The following is an 18,458-nucleotide window of genomic DNA, read 5'->3' as shown; positions in this document are numbered from 1 at the left end:
TACTGCTCTCAGTCTGCTCTCTCTCTCTCTCTCTGTTTCTCTCTTTGTTTCTATCTTTATGTCATGACATTTTAACATTAACGTCTTCTTGGCTTCAACATTTTAAAACAATAAAGATTTCAATATGTATATGATGATGTGTTTTGATGTCCTTTCTTTTAGGAACATTAGTCAGATTACAGTACAGTAATGTCCACTGACTTTTTAATGGTTTAAAGCCTGACTCGCTCCGCTGCCGTTACACTGCCAACACGCACCAGGTGTGAGTTGATGCCGGGCAGAGGACGCAGCTAAACCACGGCGCTTACGTCCCCTGTGTGAAGCCTGCTTTAGACTAATTCATTTGATTGATTGAATTTCATCTATAGTCGATCTATTTTGATCTATATCAATTACCCTCGGTAACGATGCTAAGAGCATTTCAGTAGCAATAAAAAGTGTTTCAATTGTAATGATTTGAAAAAGCTATTACTCATGTCTGCCCTTGAAGAAGATCCATGTGTTATGTTTATATGTAGTTCATTTGTACCTACAAATGTTTAATATCAGAAGAAAAATCTAAATAATAAAAATGATTTTCAGGATTTAAATAAAAGCAGGTTGTCATTTGCATAAAATAATAACTCTTTATATCCCGCTCAGTTTTCACGGCAATAATGGTCAACACTGCCATCTAATGTTGTGGCTGAGCTTGAACAGGTTACAGGTTGGAGTGAGACAGAACTGTTGATAACCTGCTGCACTGTGCACTTTAATACAGAAGTATGTTTTAAGCTTTAAGTAATCTGAAGCTCAATGAAAAACTTCAAATTCTTAACATCACATTTGTGATGCTTTAATATATAAAAATGATTGTCTTTTTAAAGTTAGAACTGTAATCGTCAATGTGCCCCAAACAACTGAATTTATCACAGAAGTTGAACATGAACATTCTTGGCATTGATGTTTCCACTAAAACATTCTCAGTCTGAATATGAAAAGAGTTTGAAGGCATCAGCACTGTTTGTTTTTTTACTGATATAATCAGCTAGATAGGTCAGAAACTGTCCACATATAAATATAAAAGAAGAAATATGTTGTTTTTGTATCTGTAATCCACCTTTTTTTACTGATGTAAATGTATTCATTTTTTGTTGGTGAACAACCAAACAGCACTAAAATGCTGTGATATGCTGCAGTTGGATAGATACTGACTGTCATTTAGGAAGAACGACTGTATAAATAGACACGAGGAAACAACAGGGAAGAAAGCATTTGCTGTGACTTAACAAGAAAGTCCAAATCACTGGTAAGGTTTTTAGGATATTAAAATGTTTAGTAGCACTCATTTTGTGGGCTGTTTTTAAATCATCCATCCATCTATTATCTGTAACTGCTATCCTCATCAGGGACATGTTTATTTATGCTGACTATGTTTGTGGGATATTCTGTTGTGGGCTGGAAAGGATTATGTGAGGAAAGTAAAACTTGACTTAACAAAAGAAAGTCCAAATCATGTGTGTCTCCAACGTATGTTACTGCAGCCATGGCAACAGAAACACAAAGTACCAACTCTGGACAGCCTAGCAACAGGGACTGAACACATACGCACACATGCAGGGCAGTCTTTGTCAGGGAGACAGCAGGTACGTCCAGTGTTTTGTCTTTTAATGTGTATTTCTGCTATAAAACACAATACAAAGCAAGAAGATGCGACAAGGAGCTGATTCACTAAATACATCTTGTTGTTTATTCACTTTGTTGGAGTGAGGACTGGAAAGTTGGATGATTCATGACTTTTCTTGCATGTTTGCTTCTTTTTTTCCCTATCTGCTATCTGCTTGTATTGTTGCATTAAAGGCAATATTGTCCCAATTATAGTATAGTAAGGCAGAAATACAAATAATGCAAATACAAACAAATAACATAGTGTCTACAATGACTTATGAAGTATGAAATCTGGAAATTATTTGATATATAGAGAGTTATCACTCTTTTTCAAAATCATCATCATTATAAGTAACAGTTCAAAGTAGACTTTATTTTATTCTACAGTAAACTCTAGGCTGTATGTATGTAGATATGACCATCTCCAGCATTTTCACTGAGCTTCTCTAAGAACTTTGTTGTGATTCTGGAAAAAAAAATCTGGTAAACCTTCTTTTAAGTGTCTGTACAGGGCCTTCCTCAATTGGACAATTGGAGAGATTTGCCACATAGCTTAGAAAATAATGATTGCTATACCCTTATTCCTATATACGGTTGCAGGGCATGGAGTCTGTCCCAGCACATATTGGCAGGGAACGCATGAATTTGTTGCCAGTCTTTCACATTACAACACATACAACAAAAGATATGTTCACACTTAGGTTCACAACTGCGGGCAAGATTTGTTAAAACAACTGCATATCAAAACTGGCTGACTGACTGACTGAAAAAGAGAACTCGACAATTTAACATCGACATAAACTTGATAATCAAAATTTTATATAACAGTACCAAAACAAGTCAGCATTGTTACCTTGCTTACTTTGGAATCTATGGAATAACCTCAGTCTTGTTCTCCAGGACGAAGCGACATCATGAAGGATTTGTCTTTGTCCCTGCTGAGTCGGGGGTGTGGTCGATTCGTCTCGTCCAACAGAAAGACAGGGAGATATGATGGACGGCTGGATGTCTGCTTCACACCGCAGGTTCTCACACACGCACAAAGCCTATAATAGTACTGTTTCTAATTTTGGTATACATATTAGTATCAGCATCGAAATTTTTAATGCACAAAATTATATAACTTTTCTACAATAAAATAAGAGATTATAAATTATTCTGATGCTACACTGACTTGTCGGATGAATGGTGTCTGTCATTCCTGCTTTGCGCCCCATATAACTATTTTTGCACTATGTAACTTTGTGCTCTGGATACCTTCTACTGCAAAATTTTAGTGAAACTGATCATATTTTATGAAAAAATGTTTTTATTCTCTGATATCCTCCACCATCTCCGCATCAAGTCTCTGTAGTATTCTGAGTGACACATATATACTTTTAAATGGAATATAATAAAAGCACACAAAACACACAAACCTATAGACACACAGATGACACAGCTAGGACAGCATTAAATGTTCCTGTGCCACCAGATAACATTCAGTCAGTCTGTTTTCAGGTCGGCCTTCACCAGATTAGGGAGTCAAGCACACACACACCATACATGCTTATGAGAAACACACAGACAGTACTACGTTCGCGTGAAGCTCACAACACTGACTACATGATTATAAGAAAGTACAGGATGGTTGGGTCCAGATCTGGTGATTTGACTATGTAACAGTGACATAAGAATGGCTATAAAAGGTTGTGAAGAGGTGAAGTAAAATTATGTTCGGATTCGCAAGCAGTTGTCTCTGTGTTGTTATTTCATTAAGTTTTAGGGAGTTTTCTCCACAACATAATTTACAGAATTTCCTGATGGAAAGTAAAAATTGTGAAATATTACACTCTGAAACATGGCGTGCTAAATTACAAAATATCAGTTTCTATGTAATCTTGCTTTAAGTTGCATATTGGTCATATTGTTCTTGGATTACTGTCTTTATATATCTACTATATCTGCATTAAACCATCCTTCACTTATATCAGCAATTAATCCATAAATGAATTAGTAAACCAATTAATCAATCCAGACATTCATTAAACAACCATTCCATTTATCATAGAATAAATATAATCCATCTTTTGACCAATAGGATTACTACATCTGGAAATCCCAGGACTCTTTCTTGCAACTGTCCAACAGTGGTCATCTACGTGTGGAGACAGAATCAACCCTCCCAAAGACTTACAGCACTCGTAGGGGCCCGCTTCTGCTGTACTCCAAGGTAACTCTGTGCATGTATGCAAGCAACTACAGTTATAGACTTAAAGTAACAACGGACATTTGGCAAGGGACAGTAAACAAGACACAACTGCCAAATTTCTACTGGAAACTTTTTAATGAGATACATAGACCTTTCACATACAGAAAACCAAGAATTTTATTCTTAAATTTTTTTATTCACCTTCCTCTGTTTCCAGGACCTTGTTACTATGGAAACTAGTTGTCACTCAGACACCAGAGACAGAAAGAAGTGTGCTGTTCAGAGGTACACTCAACAAGTGGAACAGCAGCTTAGCACCCTCAAAGAGCTAACAGCAGCCATTTTGAATTACAGCACTCAGGTAGGTGCAATAGACCAGGAATAATTATAGGTAACTATGTCTGTATGTTGTGCAAGTACTGTATATATATATTATATTATTATTATTATTATTATTATTATTATTATTATTATTGTTATTATTATTATGATTATTATTATTATTATATATATATATAGTATGTATATGTATGTTCATGTAAGACAATTGCTGTTGATAGGACCAATGTCAACATTATTTACTGACTTCATCAATTTGATATATTTATTTAAAGGTACTATGTGAAGTAATTACATGTATAGATTGCTTTGCATAATATAACTTTAAACAATTAGATCTTTCTGACTTTCTTGGTTTCAGTAACAGGCTGTGAAATGAAAAATAAAATGGAGGTGACCTGTAAGCCAGATCCCGAGTGCCTTGCCTCTCTTTATTTCCCCTACAGCACCAGTGTGTATGACACTGGCGAGGTTGAGCTGAGAAATAGAGTCGATGGAGACCAAGTGTGCACACCAGAACAAACAACAACACTGCTGACTGCAGTTTATTTAATGCCCACCAGTGTCCTTTATTGTTTTCAAGCTTGGAATTCTCATCATCTCTGTTTAGCAAACAAGATAAACATTTCCCCTACGTGAAGAAGTCAGGCTTTCAGTCATTTTACAGCCTTGTCCATCTTTTGCTAGAAGTATATTACAAATCTAATGTTTGTCTTCCCTCCAGTTCACATCCTCCAGACTTGGTGCAACCTCCTTTCCTCCTTTTCATCTCCCTCTTGCTCCAGACCTTCATCATCCCAATCCTCCATTAATTCACACCACACAAGAACAGTCCAGCCCAGAGTTGCTTGTACAGTTGAATCCCCAGTGGGTTGCTGCTGAGAGAAACACTGAACAACTTAAGAATCAACCTGAAGGTAAAAAATGATACAAAAACACCAAGACAAATACCTTGTATGTGAAAAACTGGTTAGCAATAAACCTGATTCTGATAAACTGGTACAGGTGGACATTCAAAGTCCAAAACAAAGCCTGGAAGCCACAACATTAAGTGTGGGGCAAAATATGCATGAGCCTGTGTAGATATGTTGTGACACTGGAAACCCTGATCCAATCACTTTTTTATAGTATGCTGTTGTGATCGAGGAAAATGGAACAAATCTGATTTAAAAACAACCGACTATGCAAGCTGAATAACATAATTTATTATTAATTAGTGTAAATCTGTTTACTGTTTTACTGCTTTGCTTCCCACTGAAATTAAACTGGAACAAAGTGGAAGAATGCAACCAAGTTCATTCTCACAAACCTATTGAAACCAACACACTATGATTGAATCCTAATATTTAGCCTCTCTGTAGATAAAAAGGGAGACGTGTGCAACAAGAAGAGAGTAAGGCTGGATCTATTTCTCCAAATACCCAGTACCTCCATGACGCCTCCTCCACAGATGGAGCCTCAACCCTGGTTACACTACGTAGCAGTCTCCCCTGAAGAAGAACCTCAGGTGACATGCTATTGTCTGAGGTTACATCTAAAGAGCTTTATCTTTAGCTTCATCTCCTTTATCTTAGGAAGTGTGAGTTATTGCAACAATGCTATTTTGATGTTGTTTAATCCATTAGCCAAATGTCTTTTCTACTAACTGCAGGCGTATTTAGACGCGAGTCAGCAACATACTAAAAATTCAGGACAAATTGAAATAAGCCATCAAGATATGGAAGCGGAGCACCATCATCCAAATGTGATCTGTGTCCGTGGCGCCGCAGAAGATCAAGGTTGTTCCATTCAAGATGGTGAAACGACCAGTGATGAAGGCAACTATGAAACATCTATGAGTGTAAACAGACATGGGAGGACAGGTGTGTGTCTGTCATAATAGGCAAAAATGAGCTTGGAACATGTGTAATGAATGTACAGTGAGTCAGTTAGCTGTCCTGAGATACAAGCAGTCATCATGTGTCTACCTTCCACTTTAGTATTTGGATTAAAAACCGTATTTTCTGACTGCTCTCTAGTCAAAATATGTGGAACAGATGTTACAGCAGGAGATGGACTACTAAAAAAAGTAGTAGTAGTAGTAACGGCAAATTTTTAAAACCAAACCTTTACCTTTTACAACTTTTCAGTATATGCTGGTAACCCTGATGCTCTGATTGCTTTCCTCTGCACAGGCCTCCTTCCTCCTCTGACAGTGGCACATTCAGTCTGTCATGGACTCTCTGAGAAGACAGACAGGGTGAGACAGTAAGAATAGGGCCAAAATATGTTACAGTGTTATTTATCACAATAGACAACCGTAAGCAAAGATAGAAAGATAAGCATTCACAGTAGCTCAGTACTGTATATGCAGTTTGCAAATATATGATTTAGTAGGTTTTAACCTAAAAATGATACATAAATGTGCACTTGTGTATGACTTGTTTTTTCTTGTTAGAGCTCTACATAGAGGGACCGCATGTGTGACGTAAAACGTTTGAATGAATTAATTAACAATTTATTGTACTACCTTGATTGAAACACTTTTTTTGCAAGGTTTAGGATTAGGAATTTGTTTCTACAGTAACCCAGAATGGACAAACTAAACACAGAGGCCTTTTGTGTTTTTTTTTTAAATTTTTTAACATGTTTCAGAGTCACCATAGCTTCACCTTCACACTAAGAAGGAGAGGGTGAAATGAGAGGGTTACAATCAGCTACACTTCTAGATTCCACTAAATTCCAAACACTGCTCCTTTAAATATCAGAGTAGAATACTCACTGCAAAATTAGAAATATACAAATATGCACATGCATTTTTTTTTAATATGTCTATTTGAAATACTGATGAAATTCTTAATTTTTCTTAATGTGGCATTACATTTCCTGAGAGTTAAACATCCAAATAGCAGACATGTGTCTGTTAAATGTTTCAGACAAGGTGGGAGGGCCCCAGCAATGATGAACACCATGAACACCACCTACCTCCCATAGAAGAGAGTCGTATTGTTATCCCGGGCCGGGCTATCCAGTCTCAGACTCAAAAGGATGCCCAGCCAAAGGCAGAAACAGTTGGATATCAATGCCAAGAAAATCTGAATCGAGTGTCGTCACAACTCCATCAGCTTCCTATGGTGTTTCCTGGGAAGGAGGGTAATACACAGAGGAAAACTACACACACTAAGTCAGTATATTCTTGAAAAGACCAAATCCAGCAATAAATGTTGGTACTGATGCCACAGGCATTTGTTTTTTTTAAATAAAATTAGCGAGGAAGACACTGTAGAGCTCAGGAGAAATATTTTGACATTTTTAAATTCAAGTTATTATTTTATCTTGGGAATATTCCAGCATTTTACAATCTCTGAGTTATTTAAACAGCTAGTTATAAAGAATTATTCACCTGGGCTGTGTCCGAAATCACTCTTCATTTACTGTACACCATTTTATTTTGTGTATTTTAGTTGTATATTAAATATGTTTGATATTTATATTTTTATGATATGTCAGAGGGATATATTATTCTAACCAATATGCATTTTCAGTATAGGTATAATGTTTTGTTAATTTGTAATGTAACTGAAACTATTCTCAATTATTCTTGTTTAGTCAAGCCTAATCTCTCCATTTGTAAAGTGATAACTTGAACTATATTGTGTTATACTCTGATCCTTCTCTGTCTTTCAGAAGAGATCAATGGGAAGCAACGAGGAGGAGAAAAAATAGAGAGACGATACTCTAAAAAAGTGGGGCAGGGAGGAGGTGGAGGAGGAGCAAGGCTTCCCTCTGAGAAAGGCTCTATAATTCAGATGGAGCCAGGAGAAGGTATAGCACACGCATACACTTACCAAGCTGACATATTTATGTGAAATTGTGAATTCAGTCTGATAGATGGATGTATAACAGATCCTGGTCTTACTTTCAATACTAGAGTGCTGCAATTTCCCATTCAGATTAATAAAATAATTTATTTTTTTTAATCTTATTTTTTGGACTTTTTTGAGCTAGATTTTGATGATGACAGCTTAAGAGAGACAGGAATAGGGAAGAGGGCAACAGGTTATGCTGCAAAGGGTTGTGGGCTGGTGTGGTAAGAATGTGGTCAATGTTCTATTAGGTGAGCTACCAGGGCACCTCTCTAAAGATCTTATTTTAGAAGTTTGGGTGGTGGTGAAGATCTCATATATGCAAGAACATGCAACACTATGCATTTCATTTCACTCTGTTGGGATGACATCTGTTACTTCTAAGGACGTGGAAAGGCTACAAACTACATCCCAAGTGATACACTCACATGTGTCATCTCCTTCAGAGCCTCCACCTCCAGTAGGAGTGTTGGGTTGTGTTGCAGGACGGAAAGGCCCGGGGAAGCAGACCTCTTTGGCTTTCTTACAGAACCAACTACTTGACCTCAAAGACCCCTGTGAATCCACTGAGGCCAACAGAGGTGTGGTTAGGGGCATTCTGCCTCTGGAGCTGAGAGGTATGAGGAACTGTAACAGAATTACTCTTACTACTATTTCTGTCCAATGGGCCGCGTGTGCCAATTTTTTTGTACAGATAGTCAGGTTAAGTCAGTTTTATTTATATCACAAATTTGTCTCACAGGGCTTTACAATCTGCATAGCATTCAATGCCCTCCAATCCTTAAACACAGATAGCTCTAACTTGTTCACAGGGCGACACTTAATCTGAATGACTTTGGAGTTTAAAGGAAATGAAAAAATCCTAATGCATATCTTTATCATTTGGGTTTTCTACTTCCTTCCATTTTATGATTAGTAATGGTCAGTGAAATAGAAGCTACAGAATTAAGATAGAAAGATAAACTAGGAAAGTGACTTACAACAGTGTCTATACTGTAAATAAAATGTTTTACTATGTGGTTACACAACTTCTTGGACAAGTTCACCTCCTTTCTGAAATAAATATATGGATGAGAGATGATGTTAGAGTTCCGTTCACCTGTCAAAGACAATATGTCTTTGTTTCTCACATTTGTTCTGTTTTGTCAGATTTGCAGAATGACAAATCTGTTGGCAGCCTGATCCTAGGTCCTGATGGGGAGATCATACAGCTGTCACTGCACGACAACAGCCAGGAGCCACCACAGGGTGATAGTGACACACAGCAGCAAGGTACTCCAATGATGCGTGATGTTCAAGAAATACAAAATCTGCACACTTATCTGGAAGAGAGACTCACAGACAACGTTAGGGAATGTAAAGAGCTGCAGTAATTATCACTAAGTCTCTCTGTCTGCCTCTCAGCTCTCCAGGTTTTGTCCGCAGAAGGAGAGAAGTTACCCTGGGTCATTGTCCTGCAGCCTGAACATACACATACAGGTCTACACACACACACACACACACACACACACACACACACACACACACACACACACACACACACGTTATTATTTTATCTTGGGAATATTCCAAGAGCAGCCTGACATGGCCCGAAGTCAGACACAAGGAATCCGGTCAATCTTCAAAATAAAACACCTTGTGAAAAATTCAGATTTAAAAAAAAGGGAAACTATGTAGGACATTTATATATATTTAGAAGCATATTAAGAAGCACATGTAGCAAAGAAAAAAGTTAACAAAGTCTGGCAGGTGCTACAATGCTCCTGGTGGGGTTTGAAGGGGAGAGCAGATCAAAACAGGGGATGCACCGTGCCCGGTGTGGTTTCCCAGTTCGAAAGTCAGCATTAAACCTGCTCAAAAATCTGTCTGCCTATTCATTCTACATGTGTGCAGAGGGAGGAGTGGACCTGAACACAGATGTTCCTGTGAATGACCAGCATGATCAGTCTATACATAAGGTGAACTGGTGTTTTTTTTCTCATTTTAGTTCTCTTTCATTTGCAGATGTTTTGCTCACCAGTACAGTCTAATGGAGCTGAACAAAACAAACACAAGAACACACAAAAATCCAAGATTTGATTGTGGTATTTAGACATTAAGCATTCTTTGTCTTAACCTCTGTCACTATTTGTTTCAATTGTGGTCTCCAACCAGCTCTTGGATCCTCATAGATCAACAAAGACTAATGCATGCTCACCCAGCAGCCACACAGACCCAGGTAAACCTCCAGTGGCTGTGACCAAGAAAAAAACAAAGACTACAGAGACAGTGACGAAAACATGGAAGAGGCCTAAAAGAGATGCCAAAAACAACATTAGGATGCCTCCACTCAGGGAGTGTGTAGGGAAGGAGGAGCGAAGCAGAGGCAACACTGAGGCAGAGGAGGAGGACGAAGAGGAAGAGCTGGGCAGAGATGGACGGACCAGCCATTCGTCTGGATCAGATCAGCCAGGGTTCGTGTACTTCACTTTGAACTTTGAATGTGAATGTTGAGTCTGACAATCATTTCATTCTGCCTGTGCTTAGCAGAACTGTGTTGCCAAAGGTCTTGGTCCAAAAAATGTTTGGTGTTAAAATGTTAAACATTTAGAGCTTGTCTGTTTGTCCAGAAAGCTCCAGTTTAAAGACAATTCATCATGTAGTGAGCAGAAAATCAATCCAAATGAAGAAACAACAAAGGATGCTGTGGACAAAAAGAGCACGAATACTAAGAGGAAAGATGCTGAGGAAGCTGCAAAAACTACAGGGTGAACTATGAATACTCACAAAAAGATTAAAACACTGTAGACACTTTGGTTTGTAAGCCCTTTATTTTTTTATGCACTGAGTAACAAGCTGCATACATTCACACACTCCATTTATTTAGGAAAAAGGATCTGAAAACAAGTGCAGAGTCAGACGGACAGACATCCAGGATGAGGAAGGAAGGAAGATCACAGAGACAAAAGACTGGAAGTGATACTCAATCAACCAGGAAACAGAAACAAGAGAAGACTGACAGAGAAGCAGAGGAGGGCCAGGACAATGCTGTTCTCCATTCTGTGGTAATTAATTATTACTGAATATTTTACTAATGACATTCATACAGTGTACTGCAGTGAGGTAGCTATGTTCATTGCTTCTAGTCAGCTTGAGGAGAGCATATCAATCAAGCACAGCATGAAGGGATCATAAAAAATTCTTAGTATATCCAAAAAAGCAATAAACACCACCTAACATGTTTCTAAAGCAAAATATTGCTGTAAAAGTTTTAAATACACTCTGAAATAGCAAGAAAATAGAATACCTCCATCTACCTAAGACAATGCATACATTAAGACTTAATTCAGGTTTACAGTTAATTTTCTTTCTTTTAGAAAAAGAAGGTGACAGACAGGGAAGGAGTGAAAGGAGAAGTGAAGATAAATGAGGAGAAGAAAGAAGAGCGAGCTAAAGTGGCGAGCCAAAGGGAAGAGTCTGCAGGAGGGAGGAGGCGGAAAGGAAGGCTGAAACACAAAGATTTGGTTGTTGGTAAGACATGACTCTGACACTGACACATTTGTTTGAAATTGTCACAGGATTCTTTATATATACACCACTAATACATTTATGACATAAAACATTTTCAAATGTTAATGGACGTGTGGCGTAAGACCATATAAAAAGGCTTTACTAAGGACCACGCCCGCACAGATGAAATTTAAACATGTTTATTACAAGTGACGTTCGGGAAGTATGGGTGATATGCTGCGGGGACGGTTTAGGGAAAAGCGGGGGGGGGTGTTAAAGGGTTTGAGGGATGGAGGGATGATGGGATGAGGGGAGGAAAGGTGAGAGGGATGAGGCGGGACTATCGGCAGAGTGGTCCTGAGGTTGACGGGAGGGATCTTGGAAGGAACCTGGGGGGGATGGAGACTCTGAGTGGGGGGAACCGACTCTACGGATTAGAGCCCCTGGTTCCTGTGTGAGAATGGAGACGAGAAAAGGGGAGACAAAGTGATAAAGAGGGTTTGGGGGGGTGGGATGTGACAGCGGCGTCAAAGAAGGAGTGGATGGAAAAGGAGTGCTTAAGTACGTGGAGAACGGAAATTGAATGAGTACGAGGCGTGGCCTTTATTCCCAAACCCAGTTTATAAAAACTTCATTAAATTTCCCTGGGTATCATGGTCATTGCGTGAGAGTTGGCAGCCTCTGAGTGAGTCAGTCAACTTAACACCATACAAAGTGAAGAGCGAGTGACCCTGCAGTTGTGGCCCTAAGCAACCGAATAGCTCACTCATGCCAGCGGGCAGCTCTGGGTAAGAAACAAGTAAATCTTGAAAGGTAAGTAATGACACAAAGAAGGGCAGTTTTATCTTTACTTTATTAAATAGCAACAGTGACACCACAAAATAAAGCAGCAGTTTATGGAAACCTCCTCCCTGTGATCCAAAACACATGTAGTACAAACACCAACACAGAAAATTATGTAAACCACTAAGTGTTGATGTGCAGCAATTGGAGGGACGAGAGGGAAAAACAAAAATGATGGCACAAAAGAACTTTCTGTAGACGACTTCCAGGTAACAAGAACGATAAAAGGTCTCCACAAAGATGTTGCCAGCATAGATCTACCAGAGCGCAACATGAAATATCATTTGGAGATTTGTGGATGAAAAGATGGGTCCTGTTTTTGTTGTTGTTTTCATTTTTCTTTCCTTTTCTTTTCTCATAGGAAACCCTGAGGAACCCCTTGAGAAAGAGGAGGTGGATATTAATCAGGAAATTAAAGAGTTGTCTCACCTAAAATCCACCAAAAGGTGGTCCACAACACACAGCGACAATACCAAACCAAATTCAGAGGAAGACACAGACCATCTTTCCACAAATGCTGACAAACACAGCAGCATCCGATCAGTGAGCTCACTCAGGTCTACTGCTGCTACATCTCAGTTCAATCACAGGAGCTTAAGGAGGTCTGCTGCCTCTTCCTGTGAAGGTTCAGTGCCAACCAGCGCCATGGGACTCACTTCATCATGTGGCCGCCTGTCATCATGTTCAACTGTCATGATAAGAGAGGAACAGCTGATGCTGAACCCAGTGCAGCCAGAGGTTGGTAGGACGCAAACACAGAGTGCACAGCAATCTTACTTGCTTGCAGCACCAGCTGCCAAATTAAAACCATAAAATTAAAGTAGAATATCATAACACAAATAAATGTCAAAATCTTCAAATTTACTGATTTTTTTCTCTCCAGTGAAACACTTTTATTTTACAGATTTTCCAAAGCTGTCTGGGTTCAATATCTTCCTCAAGACTTCTGCTAGAATAACTTGACAACCCACTCTATCACCTAAGCCACAGCCACACTTTAATTCAGTTTGTTGTTTTCCTGACCTTCCTCATTTTTTTTGTTTACTTTATTGTCTTATTCATTGGCATGTATGTGTTTATGCTTAGTGGGTTAAAGGGCCTTATTGTTATTCTATATCATTTTGTATGTAATTAACCCTAACCCCCTTATAGATAATGTCCACAACTTTACAGAAAACAACTGTTAATTTCCATAAACATATGTTTTTTTGGTCTGTTATGATTATTATTAATGATATAACACTAATTATTCCACTTATTTTACTCAAAAGCTGTGTGTCTGTGTGTTTTAGTCCTCCAGGCACAGAAAGCGTCAGGAGCAACAGGAGGAGGCCGTAGCTCTGCATCTGGCTCAGCGAGAGGAGCAAAGGAGGCAGGAGGTGGAGAGGAAGAGGAGCAAGCAGGAGGAAGAGGAGAGGAAGCAGCAGGAGAGGGAGCAGACAGAGGAAAGGATGAAGAGCGAGCTGGAGGAGGAGAGGATGAAGAGAACTGAGGAACTCAGGTCATACATTTTCTTTAAGGAAACAAAATTATTAAGTTGAAGTAGATGTCAGGTGCTTATATGATCATTGAAACAGGATTTGCTTGGAGTAATCACTCCCGCTTTATACCGCCCATTAAGATCTCCTCCTAATCCACTACCAATGTAAGTGAAGCGCTTTAGGATTGCAGTGGGTCAATAAATCTTCACATCTTTACAGCACCCATTTTGACATGAAATAGTAGGGTAAACATAGGTGTTACCAATGATACCAACTGGAACAGAACCTTATTTAGTATCACTGGAAACACCTGTGTTGACTGTTTCATGTCAAAATGGCTGCTGTGAAAAAGGTCTATTCTACAGACCTGTGCAAAAGTTTGTATAAAGCTAAAATGAGACTTTGAATTTACCATTTACTATTTCTCCATGAAAACATAAAGAGTGAATTATGTACAAAAGCATGTTCACTTCATTTGATTAATTAGACTAAGGAAGCCTCATAATAGGTTATTAATTAATTAACAGTATGGATGGGAGGAGTGATTACTTAAAACAGACCTGAAACAGGGGTCATTTCACATCATCACATAGCACGTACTGTATCATGATCACAACAACAGCACATCTGTTTTCACATGATATTGAGATTATGAGATTATTCAAAGCAACTGGATCTTTTCCCAGTTATTTGGTGTTAAACTCCCACAAAGTCGGTTGACTTTGTGAGAAACAGTTAAAAAAAAAGAAGATCAAAATCAATATCTCTTTTATTCCGTTGTATAGTTTAAGCTTCCAATGAGCTGGATCAGGATCAGGTTTCCACAGTAGCATAGAACAGATTCGACTTGTTTGCTTCCTGTTCTTCAAAAATGATGTAATCTCTTTATCTTGACGGGAACAATTATGACTGCCAGTAACTATATTGGATGGAAACAAGCATTTACACAATTCTTTTTGGTGATTTTCTTCATAATTTGCAACACATTCAGATAGAAACATAGCTACCATACCTCTGTAACTGTAAGACAGCTTTTTATTAACCAGGAGGAGCCTCTGTAGGACGCAAAATTCAAACTAGCTTCAACTATCTAATTCATTAATACTTAATCTCCAACTCCAGGCTGAAGAGGCTGGCAGAAGAAGAGGAGCAGAGGAAACGTGACGAAGAGCTGCAGGAGCGAGCTAGACGGGAACAGGCACAAAGAGAAAGGGAGAGGAGGAGGCAGGAGGAGAAGAGACGGCAGATGGAGCGACTCCAGAGGTTGAGAGAGGAGGAGGAACAGAGGAAGAAAGGTGAGAGTGAGAGGAGGAGGCAAAAAGAACAGGAAGAAAGACATTGAGGAGAGTAGGAACAGAGGATAAAACAGGAAAAGAAAGAATACAATGTTCGAAGACCTAAGGTCTTCAATTTTAATAAATCATGAAGACATGATGAAATACATAATGATATAAACAAACAATATATTTTTTGTTACATAATTCAATATTCACAAGAACAGATTATATTGCAGGTCATTTTTACTGAAGTTTCTTCATTATGTTTATAATACACATAAATACTTTCTTATTCAATAATGTCACTTTTCATCACAAAGTTTTTATCTGTCAATCAAGGCAAATAGAACAGACTCAGCCCCTGCATGTCATTGGCTGTTCAATCATATAGACCAAACAAACAGCTAATCCCTTATCTATATGAATACCTAAAAAGTAAACCGCAGAGGGAGTTTTAAAAGAGAGGCAAGTGGGGCTTGATAAAGGGCTACTGGCACTTTTAAACTGCAGTTGCATTATCCTGTTGGCTGAAAATGATGTGTCCCCACCAGATGAATTAGAGTGTCTGCGCCTGGAAGATGAGAGGAGGCAGGAGGAGGAGAACAAGAAGCTACAGGAGATGGATGAGAGTGAGAGGATAGAGTATCTTTGTAGGAAGAAGCAGGAGGAGGAGGATAGGAAGAATAAAGAAGAGGAGCGTAAAAGGATAGAAGAGGAGGCTGCCTTACAGGCCGCAGAGGAGAACAGGCTGCAGACGGAACTGCTCACCAGGTATACACTGAGTATGGTTCTCAAAATGGGGGCATAAAACCATGAACTGGGGAAAATATGAAGTGAAACTAATATTTCACCTAAATTTAACTTAGATCTTCTTTTTTCATTAGTAATCATTGTTCATGATTGATAATAACTGTGAGGTGTGGTGAGGGAAATTTAAGAACCACTTGGCTATTTCACATAAATCTATATACATTCAGATACTTCAACAGCATTGCACCTTGTTTTCTCTCAATGAATTGTAACATAAATATTCTTTTTATTTATAGTTTTTGGAGGAAAAACAGTAGCTCAGCAAATTACAATAAATGAGAAATACATTGTCTATTATATAGCTCTTCTCTCTTTCATTCTGTTTGTCATTCAGACAGATGGCGCTGTTGCAGCAGCGGTTGGCTTTCAAAAGAGATCTTGTGTTGGAAGCTGAAGGTCTGGAGAAAACTCAGGGTATCTCCAGACCGTGGATCTACTCTTATTTCACTTTGTTACAGCTACTGGGTCTGAAACCAACTAAAGCTGAGCCCGAAACCCCCTGACCTACTCTATTTTCCATTTGAGAACATTATGGACGAGTAGGAACGGGAAAAGATTTTGTCTGATGAATGGTTCACTGATTTAAAAAAATCATTAAATCAAATGAAACACAATTAGTGATCCCCACATTCATACTCATCTGTTGCTAGCAAGAAAATACTTTTTTCCATTCCTTTATGTTTTGTTTTCCCTTTGTTTCTAGAGTGACAAAAGTTTTCAATCATGTTGTTGTATTATTATTAACTAACAGGAGCAGCATCATTGTGTCACACCGTGGTAAAGTTTTGTCTTGTCCTGGATTTTTGTTTTGTTTTATTTTGAGAAAAAAAAACACTTCCTGTTTTATTTTGAAAATTAACTTTCCTCTCATTTCACATCACATGCCCTTCTTCATGTGTCACTGGTCCAAGTGTCTTCCCTGATTCCTGATTGTGTCCACCTGTTCCCCATTATCCTCGTGTTTTATAGTCTGCGTCTCCCTTTGTCTTGTGTGTCTCGTCCTTGCCATACACCCCACCCTTCATCCACGTTTTGTAATTTCTCATAGCCTCCTTTTGGAGTGATTTTTTTTTTTGTTCTAGGTTAAAATTTCGTAGTGTCGTGCTGAGCCCCTTTTGTTGTCATTTATACCAGAGTAGTTTTTTCCTCCCTTGAGAGTGTTTTGAGTTTTGAGTTCATAGCCTTTTGTTTTCCTCCTTGTGGAGCGATCTTTAGTTAATTCATAGTTTATTTGATAGCCGCTTTGGTTATCACTCTGTCTGGGAGGTGGAAGATTTAAATAAAGTCTGTCGGAACTTGTATTACTCTGCATCTGTCCTCTTTGAGTCCAGGTCTGACACATTGAAAATAAGACCAAAAAGAATGTCCAATTACAAGATGGTTATCACAAATTTGTTTATAATGGCCACACAACACATGTGTTACGGCCGCTGCTGTTTCACCCCATGAGGTCTCTTGTGTGTGTCTATCCCAGTAGGTAAATGCAGGTGTGCAGTGGCCGTTAACGGATTGGTTCCTGGAAACCGAGAGGATTGGGATTGGTCCTCTGTATCCTCTCCCGACCGGCCAATGGAATTTCTGGGACTGGGCAGGTTTAGTTTTGATTTAATTACTGATTACATATGAGAAGACTTTCTGTTAGATTCATTAGATTTAGGGGTGCTGTTTTCAATGTTTTTTGGTTATTAATAAAAGTAGATTAAATAGTGAGGTTTTTGTTTCTGGTTATGTTTAAAGTGACTTAGTATAGAGGCTCTGTTAGAGTTCTCTTTTTGTTATATTAATTTGTTCTTTTAAACAGCACTCGTGCGCCCTTTTTGTTCCATTTTCCCTCACCACCTTTTGTTAAAGTAAGAAAATAAACGGACAAACCTGAAACAAGTGTCATTTTTCTTTTTATTACTTATCCCTTTCTATGTTACGGCTCACCAAACGAGCCGGGTCGTAACACATGAAATAATTAATAAATGACATTAAAACATCAAACTGTCCAAAATTTGTAATATTTATCATGACATTGTAATGATTGTTGTCAAAGTTCCAAATTCAATAGCCACATATGTATGAATGTTAAATATCTGAATGAAGAAGTAAAAGACAGAGGAAAAGTCTCTGACAAGGATTATTCCAACAAGCAAGGCATCAACATGTGCTGCTACATATTTCATGAACAAACAAACTACACAGGAGTAAATATATCTCTGCTCATGCAGATGTCTGTGAATAGTTACTGTTGAATTTTCCATGACCCATATAATAAGACAAAAATATGTATATGTATTTGTTTGATAGAATCCTTTGAGGATATGTAACAAAGACAAAATAAAATACAGAAAACGTGTGTGTAAATGTGACAAATATATACAGTCTCTAAAAAATATATACACACATAAATGGTAAAAGACATCCTGAATGGCCGAAAGTCTGTTAGTAGTGATGTGCTTCAACCACTCTGTAGTGATTTGTGGGCAGTACAGTTACTGTGATGCAGCCTGTCAGCAAGGTCTTGATGGTGCAAATGTAGAAGTTTGTGAGG

At 38.4% G+C, this 18,458-nt stretch overlaps 1 protein-coding gene across 4 annotated transcripts; it reads left to right on the top strand.

The window, feature by feature from the left end:
* The first annotated feature begins 1,532 nt into the window (after positions 1-1,532).
* Positions 1,533-17,817, top strand: kiaa2012 (KIAA2012 ortholog). 4 transcript variants are annotated; one of them, XM_027289601.1, is made up of 23 exons: positions 1,533-1,625; positions 2,548-2,672; positions 3,728-3,859; positions 4,056-4,199; positions 4,902-5,094; positions 5,539-5,684; positions 5,829-6,039; positions 6,352-6,416; positions 7,093-7,309; positions 7,847-7,981; positions 8,469-8,639; positions 9,172-9,294; positions 9,427-9,501; positions 9,916-9,980; positions 10,177-10,475; positions 10,632-10,769; positions 10,889-11,066; positions 11,379-11,532; positions 12,716-13,092; positions 13,647-13,855; positions 14,958-15,130; positions 15,664-15,883; positions 16,257-17,817. In XM_027289601.1, the coding sequence occupies exons 2-23, from the start codon at positions 2,562-2,564 to the stop codon at positions 16,423-16,425; spliced, it is 3,705 nt and encodes a 1,234-aa protein (XP_027145402.1). In that variant the 5' UTR covers positions 1,533-1,625; positions 2,548-2,561; the 3' UTR covers positions 16,426-17,817. The 4 variants fall into 4 exon arrangements, with proteins under 4 accessions (XP_027145402.1, XP_027145430.1, XP_027145366.1 ...); XM_027289629.1 differs by having other exon boundaries at positions 7,844-7,981; positions 17,397-17,817; XM_027289565.1 differs by having other exon boundaries at positions 7,844-7,981.
* The last annotated feature ends 641 nt before the right edge of the window (positions 17,818-18,458 follow it).

The sequence above is a fragment of the Larimichthys crocea genome, chromosome I (genome assembly GCF_000972845.2).
Source record: "Larimichthys crocea isolate SSNF chromosome I, L_crocea_2.0, whole genome shotgun sequence".
NCBI classification, from domain to species: Eukaryota; Metazoa; Chordata; class Actinopteri; family Sciaenidae; genus Larimichthys; species Larimichthys crocea.
The sequence above is the reverse complement of the archived record's forward strand: the minus strand, read 5'-3'. Positions and strand labels throughout refer to the sequence as shown.